The sequence below is a fragment of the Chinchilla lanigera genome, unplaced genomic scaffold (genome assembly GCF_000276665.1).
Source record: "Chinchilla lanigera isolate Chin_1 unplaced genomic scaffold, ChiLan1.0 scaffold00114, whole genome shotgun sequence".
NCBI lineage: Eukaryota > Metazoa > Chordata > Mammalia > Rodentia > Chinchillidae > Chinchilla > Chinchilla lanigera.
In genome coordinates, this window is record NW_004955515.1 from 2,849,090 (window position 1) to 2,860,060 (window position 10,971).

Here is a 10,971-nt window from a genome sequence, read left to right on the forward strand (position 1 = left end):
CAGGGTGCAAGGAGCTGGTTTGGGAGTACATCTTGTACAAGGAATGTGATTTCAAGGGCAAACCTGTAAGAGTGCTGGGACTGGACAAATGCCAATAACTTTATCCAAAAGAATGTCTTTCTGTTTTTTATTGAAAATAGGATTTTCAAGTACTTTTTCTTAAAATGGATTTTAAAAGCATGATTTACATCATATTCAATGATTTTTAGGACAACCCAGTCCTAAAATGTTTCTACCACCTCCAAGTTCCCAGTCGATCTCTTTGTGGCCTCCTGGGGCCCAGACCCAGGCATCTACCCATCTACTTTCTGCCTCCATAGACCTTCCTCATGAACGTCTCGTGTAGAATCATGCTGGTGGGCTGCTGTGTCTGGCTTTCTTTCAGTGGAGTGGGTTTTGGGTTTCATTTATGTTATAGCAAGTGCCAATGCCTTGTTCCTTTTTACTCCGAAGCAGTATTGCATCCATGGGTGGTTCGTGGACATTTCACTTTTGGGATATTATAAACAATGATACCATGAACATTTGGGCACAGATTTTGTGGGTATAGTTTTTCATTTATTGAGAGTAGAATCCCAGGAATGGAATTGCTTGATAGACAAGTAATTTTATGTATAACTATTTTGGGGGGAGGTTTGTTTTGGTATGCTAGGGATCAAACCCAGAGCTTCCCACAAGCTAGGCAACCTCTCTACCTCTAAGCAATATAACCTGTTAAGCAGCAACCAAACTTTTCTAATGTGTCTGCACCATGTTGCTTCCCACTGGGTTAAGTTTCCCGATGGGTAAGCAGCAAGCCCTGTTGCTCTAGTGTGACTGAGGCGATGGACACTGCCAGCAGAAGTGGCTGAAATATCTGGTCACCAGTAGCAGAACCACCCGTGAGCACTGCTGCAGAACTTCCCATCAGTGTGACAGACTCTCACTGTGCAGACAGACAAGCATAAGAAGTCTTATCCAAGAGCTCAACTCACTTGGCTATCTGGAAGTCTGGTTTGCAACCAGCTCCTACAGGTTGGCTTGCAACATACAGAACTGTCAAAATCAGAGCCTTAAGGAAGAATTTATTCCTCCCTGGTGAGATTTCTATAACAACACCTGATCTACAAACCTCCAAGTTAGCATCATGTGTGCACCTGACCTAAAGAGTTGATCAGCCCCACAAGAAGTCCTGGTCCTTTCTCTTCTTAACTCATTTATGGCAAAAATTGCCATTTTTTGAATTTTTGCATGAAATTCGTATATGTTACCCAGGAAAATTCAAGGAATAAGAGCTTGAAGAGAGCACACTTCACTATGTCCCATTATTATAGATGTTCCAAGTGGATCACTAGCACTGAAGGGTTAACACTCATGGCCCCACTGCAACGAGTTTAATTACTCCTTGGAGTCAGCTGGTTCCTTGGACTTACAATACACACTCACCGCAGATGTACTCCCCAGTTCCAGGTTCTCCCCACACATTACAGTTTTCCTTGCATCCAAGGAAGATTGGTTCTAGGATCCCTGTAGATACCAACACTTGTGCTCAAACCGCCTGTATAAAAGGTTTGTGGTATTTGCATATAGCATACACATATAGTCCCATATACTTTGAATCATCTCTGGATTGCTTATGACATCTAATACAAAACCTACGTATCACTTCTTTCATGTAGATTCAATGTAGTAGTAGGCACAAAGCAAATTCAATTTCCACTCTTTAGAACTTCATCAAAGTTTCCAGAAAAATAATTTCATTCTGAGGTTGTTGAATCTGTGGATGCAGAGCCTATGGATGGGGAGAGCCACCTGTAGGCTATGCTTTGGCTGGATTAATGTTCAGTGTTTATGTTATTGTGAATACTCAAATGTTACTTAGACCTCTGCAGACTAAGATTATTTTCCCTTTCTTGCCCAATTCTTCATATTCCTTCTAGTTTACAGGTTACTTCCCTTTATTTGTTTAGTAGTCATTGTACCTATCATTATTAGAACCCTAGGTCCCTGCTGGGGGTCTCTGCCTCTTCCCACGATCAGGTTCACACTTCTGAGAAAAGCCCCTCTGCTCCTCTGCCTGCTACAGGGATCAGCTCAGGGTCATTCCACCAACATCCCCGAACACGTCTCTCCCCTCTCAGGTGATGTGGTAGCTGGGATCCTGTGCCTCCCTCTTTTATATGCCCTGTAGGGTATAGGGGAGGACATTTTATGGTAACTGTCTGAAAAGGGGGCACATGTTCCTGAGACTTTGGATGTCTAAAACTGTCTATGTTGTCCTTCATTGTACATTGACTTTGGCTGAATGTGACACAAGGGTCAAGCCCGCCTCCCTCCTGGTCCTGAGGGAATGGTTCCTGAGACTGTAGATTCCAGCCTTCCTTCCTTCCTTCCTTCCTTCCTTCCTTCCTTCCTTCCTTCCTTCCTTCCCCCCTCCCTTCCTTTCTTCCTTTCTTCCCTCCTTCCTCTTCCCTCTCTCTTTCTTACAGATTAAACCCAAAATCTAAGTCACTATATTTCCCAGGCTGGGCTTAAATTTATGATATTCCTGCTTCAGCCTCTGAGAGTGCTGGGATTACAGGCTTCCAGCATTTCTATTCCTACTCCTTTATCTGTTAGCTGCTTCTTATTGCTTCTCTGTGTTCTGCCCATTATGTCTGTCATTTAATTTCTTACCCTATTATCCAATTTTCTATCACTTTTCATATTTACTTTGCTTTTTAATATTTCCTCAAATTTGTCATAGTACCTTCATAGCTATCTTGAAGAATGCAAATCCTTTTAGTTCTCTTACTTTGTACTGGAAGATTCTTCTAATTGAAACAAGAATTAGTTTCTTAGTATAGAGGGCCCTTCAGATCCTCATTTGGCCCAGGAAGTTTATATTTGTAATTCCATGAAAAGTTTTTGGAATTCTAGCTAGTTAATTCCAATCCACCTCTTCCAGGGCAACCCATGGTGAGAATAAAGACACTGAGTCATATTTGTAGTTATGGGGAGCCAAGGGGTCCTAAGTCCAGCAATGATGATGGCTATCCAGAACAAAGGCCTTGACCCAAGGCTGAACTCAGGATTTATTCATTCAGAAAGAAGGAAGTGGCTTGAGGATGAGTGACTGAGAACCATGGAAAGTATGTGAGTGCCACGAGCTGGACTAGGTAGGAGGCCTGAAATCACCTCTACCATATGCAGAGAGAAGGCTATGCAGAAAGAGTAATCTGCATAGCACAATTGAGATAGTATCTAATGTTTTTTTGGGGTGGTGCTTCAGCTCTGATGTGTAATCTTTCAAGCCCCAGAAAGTCATAGTCTCTATCCCCAGGCTCCATCCCAGCTGACAGCATGGAGCATTGGCTCACACATCCTGCCTCATCCCGGCTTACTCACACGAACAATAGGGTGGTGGGGGGTGTCTGGGGAAACATGCCTGTCACCTTCAAAGACTACCATCAGCACCTTTCCTAGACTGACATGCATTGCTTAAAGTCAATTGCAGGGATAAAGAAAGTGTCCTAGCCAGCTCTGTACATATCAATACATGGAAACAGGGCCAGGCTCAGCCAAAATGGAGGCAACTGCTCCTCTTTCAAGGAGAGTCACCTAGGTAGTCCTCCACACTTTGTATTGTTTGTTTTATAGCATCCCTATTTCCAAAGTGTATTAAATCTTCCTCTACTTTCTTATCTCACCTAGAAATAAGAAATGGACTAGCATGCCAGTGGCTTCTCCTAGGATTTACTCTGCCCCTTTTCTCTGTGTAGTAGGCAGTGACCCACCCATCTCCCCAGGTGATAATAAAATTATCTCATACTGAGTCCAAATGCTCTTGTGCTTTGCCTGGTCTCCCTGGCAACGGTGTTGGGTGGTGAAAGTCTGTGTTCCTGTTCTCCCTTGCTGGAAGTAGAAGTGGGAACTGAGTGGTGGCAGACCTGAAATGAAGATACCCTTCCTTTGTGGGACTGTCTTTGTGGGAGTATGGAGTTGGATTGACTTTGGTGGGAGTCCCTACTCTGCCACCTGCTAAGTGCATCACCTTGGGAGACCATTTAGCCATTCCTGGCCCCAGTGCCCTCATCTGTAAAGCGATGTGATAACCAGACCAGCATGGTAGAATGATGAAGGGCTGACATTGAGGGCTCTGCATGGTGCCTGTTTCATCCAGCAGCCTCTGAACAATGAGCCCTTGCCCTGCTGCTTAGTGGGTGTGGGGAACTGGGGCTGTTTGGGTAGAACGATACTTCGAACCTGGTAAATGAAGAAACATAGAACTTGTGGAGAGGCACTGAGGTGGGCTGAGCCAGACCCTCTGACCCTTCCCCAGGCACTGTCTTCACAAGACAGACAGGCATCTGGGGGAACTCTCCTTGGTGCTGAACCGTTGGCAACCTGTCCCAGAGTATTCTCACACCACACGTATTCCATATCCACAGATATTTGCCTTTTGTCCAAAGTGAGAGCCTCGCCATCATCCAAGGGTCCCTGAAGACAGAAGGTCTGTCACAGAGGCTTTGGGACCTGCTACAGTTCAAATATGGATTTTGTCCTCCCAGAGGCTTATGGGTGATTCAAAACTTGATCCTCAGGATGGTAATTTTGGAAGACAATGGAACCTTTCACAGGTGGGGCATAGGAGGAGGCCCTCAGTCATTGGGAGCACTGCTGTCAGGAAGGACTGTGAGAATCCAGGACTCTGATTTTAGTTTGAAAGCAATCACTTGCTTGCTCTTTGCATCCTCCACCAGCTGCCGTTCACCATGGAACCTCACCAAAAACTGAGCTTAGGTAGGTACTGTGCCCTTGAACCTCCAAAACAGTGAGCTCAATACCCCCACCTTTGTGAAGAGCCTATGTGCAAGCTGATTCACAGAGGGCCCTTTCCTTTACCATCAACTCCACTGTGGCTCTCATTTCTCCCCCTCTGATAACGTGTGCTCCCCATTACTCTCTCCCACCACTTCCCACAACGCTGTGGGGAAAGAACTCCTTTTTGTACCAGCCTCCATTCTGATGACCCAATCTTGGCTTTAATGAACCTGGGGCTCCTCATTTCCCCACAAACTTTCTTGTGAGGCCATTCCCTCTCCCATCTAAGCCTCAGGAGGCACTGTCTTAGCTACTTTTCTTGTTACTTGAGACAAAATATCTGACACCCAAAGTTAAGGGAGGAAAGGTTTATTTAGCTCAGTTTGTGGAGATTTCAGTCCATAACCAGCTGGCTCCAACACAGGGTGGTACATTGCAGAGTGGCATCAGAGGAAAAGCAGATCATGGTGGGCAGAAGGTAGCAAAGTAACAAGGGACAACCACAGCTCTACCTGATCTTCATATCTTATCCAGGCTTCTCAGGGTGGGTAGCACTCACACCTTTAATCCTAGTGCCCTTGATCCTAGCATCCCACCATGAATCAATCCCAATGTCACACACCCTAGATCCAGCCATTTCTGAAAAAGCCCCACTTGTGACCGCACGAGGCTTTGGGGGACTTCTAGGCACAGCTACAGCAGGCACCATTAGAAAACTTCTGCTCCTGTGTCTCCAGCTGTCTGATGTGCATTGTTGAGGACCCAGGGTGCAGCCTCCTGGTGCTTCAAGAGCTATAGACCTGGCCTGGTCCTTCAGTGGCCATGTCTACATTTAGCCTTTTCCCTCCCACCTCCCACTCCTGACTTCTGCCAGCCTGTATTCTCCACACTTTTCTCCTCTGCCTTCATTCCTAATGAACCTTCTGTAACAACTCACCACCTTCCAGCTCACTGATGAGCTGGTGAACACTTAAAACCACATCTCTGCCCTGGGACACATCAGAATCACAGCTGGTCCTTGAAGCCAGACGGAGTACCATTCCTGTCTCAACCTATCATAGCATTCTTCACCCTTTCCTCTCACCAGATTCAAAACATGTGCCTTTAATTAGGGTTCTGTACTTAATTGGACCTTCTTCATTTTAAAGTACAACCGTCCCTTTCATTCACAGCAAAAATCTGGTATAATATCCAAATCAGGCATAAAATCTGAGTTCCTGCCATGGCCACAAATGCATCTGCTCACAGTGCTGGCTGTAGTCCACCTCCTCAGCCCTTCCCAGCTAGCTCTGGGCCAGGACTGCTTCCCTCCTGTGGCCCTTGTCAGCTCACCAGACTCTGGGTGTCCTGCAAGTTTGGCCAGTGGGAACCCTGACAGGGGACCAGAGAGTGAGAAGAGAGGCTGGGGATTTCTTCCCTGTTCCCTTCTCTGTCAGTAATCTTAGGCCTCTGAATACACAGCTCCCTGAGGCAGCTTCTCTTCCAGAATCCCAACTAAAATTCTGCTGGCTCTGGTGTGACTCAGTTTCCTTCCTGTTTTTTCAGAATATGGTAGTAATAGCTTCCAGCTCCTACAAATCCTTAGTATGTCCCCTCTTTTGGACTACCTTAACCCCATCTCTAAAGTGCCTTTTTCATGAAGGTGTCTGCATCTGGGAAGAATTCCTGTCTCCTAACTAGACCAAGCCTCTGCTTGTCAATTCCTTCATCCTTCCCAAGGTCGTTCTCCCTTCTGCTCAAGGGTGATAGCTCCACCCCTTGTTCCTCTATCTCCCTCTTCCCTGTACATTAATCTCTCCCATTCTGTTTCATTTTCTTACTCTAAACACACACTTAGTCTTCCATCGCCTGCTTTGTGCTCTGTGTTATGCTCCTATCTATTCCATTTTATCTTATCTTTTATTTCATTCCATCTTCTGAAGAATATGATCTCATTCATTTCTTCCCTCTCATTTACATGGCACAGCACTCTTTGCTGAGATTATCGGGTAATGGATAATCACCAGGTACAAAAAATACACCAGGGTATCTTATGCAATCTCTCTGAATTGGGATGATACATGGTCATGAATGTGGCTTTGGAGTCAGATCACTTGGCCAGTTCCTAACTCAGTGTGGTCCTGGCATATTTTGTAACCTCTCTGATGCTTGACGTCTTTGTGCAAAATGAGATGTAAACTATCTGTCTATAATAGGCATGCACTGCCGGTGCGCAGGGAAACTCCATCAAAATGGTTATGGTGGTTATCACTGCTTTTCTCTTGGAATGCATTCTTCCACAGCATTGATCAAACTATGCTTCCATATCTATCTTCCAAATTCCAACCAGTTTTTCCTAGTGCCCATCTAGAGATGCTGGCATTTTCAAGTGTCACCCTCATGCACTGACAGCTCATCAGGACTGGATCTCTCCCTACAGAGGCCCTCATAGCTCACATGTATTCCACAATTCACCTTTCCCTCTGATGGACAGGACTCAGGTCAGGCTTGTTATCCAGGTCAGAAGTGCGGGCTGTGCTTTGTGCTCTTCTCAGTAGGTGATGCTGGGCAGCAAGGTGCCAGGGGCAAGAAGCCACCATTATGAACTGGGGGCAGGTGCTCAGCGGCAGGGTGCTTTCCTCTGTGTTGTCACACTGTCTTAGTTCGTTGTCTGTTATAACACAATCCCACAGAGTGAGCAAGTTATAAAGAAAAGAGGTTTATTTTTAGCTCATGGTTCTGATCCAAGGTTAAGGGCCTGCAGTTGGTGGTCGCCTCGCTGGCAGAATCCTGAAGTGGTGCAAGGTGTGTGTGTGTGTGTGTGTCCTGTGGTCTCTCTTATGCTTATACATCCATCAGGATTCAATCATGAGGGCTCCACCCTGATAATCTTATCTAATCCAAATCACCTCCCGAATTCTAGATGCACAGCTCCTAACTCTAGAGGCACAGCTAGATTAACTATCTATCTCCTTAATACCTTACCTTAACTTACCTTACCTTGAGGATTGGAGTCCACCTTGCATTGTCAGGGAGAACAAGCCATATTCAAACCATAGCACAGACTGGACCTTTCATTTAAATGTATCATTACCCAGCCCAGTAGTCTCTTCTTGCCTCCATCTCTAGGTTTTCCAAGGCTGATAAACTAGACACTTGGGGTTTGGGGCTTGGGCCTCAAATAAGCATCTACACTCCCCAGTTTGAGCAAAGGGTTTTCCTGTGAGGGGTCCTGAGTAGTCTGCAGGGCTTGGTAGCCGCTGTAAATGTGGAAAAGCTTTGGGCTTCTCTGCTTGTCTCCTGTGTTCCAAAATGACCATCTTGCAGCTAAGTGGCTTTATTGTATATGTGATGTTCTTGGAATTTTAATCACCTTCTTTGAGTATATATATCTTTTCATATACAGTCATTTATTCTGTCGTTCATATTTTTAAATGTCCTATTTCCATCCATTGACCCAATCATAATAACAGAGATCAAAATCTCCTGTTGGCTAAAGGGTTAACTCTGGAGCCTTTTCCCTCCCTTCCCTGGTGACTAATAATGGGCACAAGTGTCCTCTACTCCTTTATCAAAGAGAATCAAGGGCAAAGAGGGGCGGCTCTGAATGTGCGTTCAGTGTACATTCATAATAAAAGCTGAGCCGAATGGCACATTCATGGCTGCTCTTTGATGTAACTGAACGTGTGAATGAAAGTTTGGGGCACAGCTCACCTCCAAGGGAGTGGTCCTGTTCACACTCAGACCTGACCCGTGGATCATGAATTTCCCTGTAAAATTATTTTTTCCTCTCTCCATAACAGTCGTCCTCTTCCTCCCAGCATCTTTGTAATCTAGCTGGGTAGATATTTTCTTTTCTCCTTTTTTTCCCACACTGCTGTTGGAGAAAAGATCCCGCCCTTGATTGAAATGGAATCTTCCACTATTGAGCGAGCCTTTGTTGAATGAGTCATCGGGGAGGCCGCTGATTGGTGGAGGACGCCGGAGCCCAGGGGATTGCCTGGCACCGGCTGCAAGGCCCGGCTTCATTCACAGAAACGCTGGCTCGCTCGCTAGCCCTTTCATTCACACAAAACAGCATTTCATTCACATTTTGCCGTTTTTGTCTGCTTCTAATGAAGATCAGAGTTTGGGGATGACAGGGCTATTTTGCTTCAGATTTGAGGGGCACTCTGATAGCCACCAAAACCCTAAATGGGGCGTGCATTTGCTGTTGCTATGCAAGCGAGGGGCAGAAAAAAAATGAGTGCCGGGTGGTTTTCTGCTAGGGCTGTGGCGCAGTGGGAGAGTCGCGGGGATGAGTTTCCTGCTCCGGGGACAGCGCGGCCCCAAGCGCTCCTGCGTCCCAGCAGCCGGCCCCACCTGAGACCCAGCGTGTCAGCGCTCCTTGAACCCTGCTGCACAGTGCTCCGTGCAAGGCCCGGCCCTCAGGTGCCACATGTGTTCAGGCCTGGGCATGAGAAGACCCAGGTCGAGCTGGTAGTGTACCAGAGATGAATTCACTCGTTTGCACACAAGTTGCTGGGAAATTTTGATAGTGAGTGTTTCATGGCGGGGGATAGGTAGTCTTTAACGCAGGAGGCCAAGTGGCAGAACCCACGGCGGGAAGGAGTCCTTGGGTCCCAGCCTTGGGCGGATCTCTGGTGCCTGCTGGCGGCCCGCTTTCCTAACGCAGAGGAAGAAGGCCTGTGCAGCTCCTTCCAAGCCTGCACCTGCCTCCAGAAAGCACCCCTCCCTCCCCTCTGGATTTGATGTGCACAGAGAGCAGCTGCGTTCTCCCCTCCCTGAGCAGGGCTGCAGGCCGTAACCGAAGGGCTTTGAGATGTATCGGTGGCTTATTAAAGGCGTTTTCCTGGAGCTTAGACACATTCAATTAGAATAAAGCTCTAAATGCAGCTTTGGAATGGATTTCTGGAGCCTGTGGCCTCAAAGAAGCTCTCTTCCTTTTTGGAAGTAGATTTTTCTTCAACTTAACCCTGGCTGAGAAAGACTGCTGCAGATTGGTAGGGAAGAGCCCATTGAGCCACCCCGTGCAGAAGTTCATAAGCAGATTTATTTTATTTTATTTTTATTTTTTGAGGCTCTGCATTGCCACAAAGACACCCATTATGGCTGCTGTGTTGATTTGAAAAGAAAAAAAGAAAGCCCCAGGGAATTGCCACTTTCTGTTCACCTGGGGGGTGGTGGTGGTGGTGAATAGTTCTTTGCTTTTTTCTATGTGAAAATTCTTGCTGCTTTCCAAATCAGATTCAGGAAGATTCGCTGAAGACTTATTCTTAAACAGCCTTAGTCATATTTTAATGCATCGCTGTCAGACACTTTTGGGGCTCACGCAGATGAGCTGAGCAGGGAAGAGAAAAACCTAACAGGGACTCCTGGGGTCTCCGAAAGTTCATTCTATCACTGGAAGAACTGGGTTTAGCTTTGGCACCAATGCGGAACGGGGGATGGGAAAGTGAAAAATCAAAGGTTGGAAGGGAAAGAATCTGGGAAGGTAGAAAAAGGAAATTTGAGAATTGATTGGCTCCAGTTGCTGTCAGCGGGTGGATGTCGTTTTTTTCTTCCTTTCTTCTTCTTTTTTTTTTTCCCTACAGGAAGTGATTTGCAGTGCTCACCGAGCCTTTGTTGAGAGGGGCTCCTCGCAGAGTGAGTCATGCTTTTGCTGAGAGCAGCCCGAGCAGCTGGGCTCTCTCTCCACCAGAGGCAACTATGACTTTTGCAAAGCAGACGTTCCACCCTGAGCAGCGGGCTCTGCGGCCGGGGATGCGCGGCCGCCGCTGGGCTGGCTTTTGATGGTGGAGGGCCCGGTGCTCAGACCTCGCTGTCCCTCTGCAGAAGGCTGTCGTGGGACCCCGGCTCTCCGTCCCGCTCCGGGGCCCGCGGCTCGCCTGCTATGCGCGGCAGCCCGCGCCGGGGCCGGCACCAGCGGCGCCCGGGCGGATGCGGCGAGCCCACGGAGGGGCATGCTTCCACGCACCAAGTACAACCGCTTCAGGAATGACTCGGTGACCTCGGTCGATGACCTCCTGCACAGCCTGTCGGTGAACGGCGGCGGCAGCGGCGGCGGCAAGGTCTCGGCGGCGCGCGCGACCCCCGCGGCGGCCCCCTACTTGGTGTCCGGCGAGGCGCTGCGCAAGGCGCCCGACGATGGGCCCGGCAGCCTGGGCCACCTGCTCCACAAGGTGTCCCACCTGAAACTCTCCAGCTCCG

At 47.5% G+C, this 10,971-nt stretch overlaps 1 protein-coding gene across 1 annotated transcript in view; it reads left to right on the forward strand.

Annotated features, from left to right (window-relative positions):
• Window positions 1-9,881: 9,881 nt before the first annotated feature.
• The window catches only part of Shc3 (SHC (Src homology 2 domain containing) transforming protein 3), a gene marked incomplete in the record, with an annotated part of 157,497 nt that continues 156,407 nt past the window's right edge, over window positions 9,882-10,971 (forward strand). The window contains 1 exon segment of the mRNA XM_005408881.2: window positions 9,882-10,971. Within this exon segment, the coding sequence (XP_005408938.2) occupies window positions 10,554-10,971 (418 nt within the window).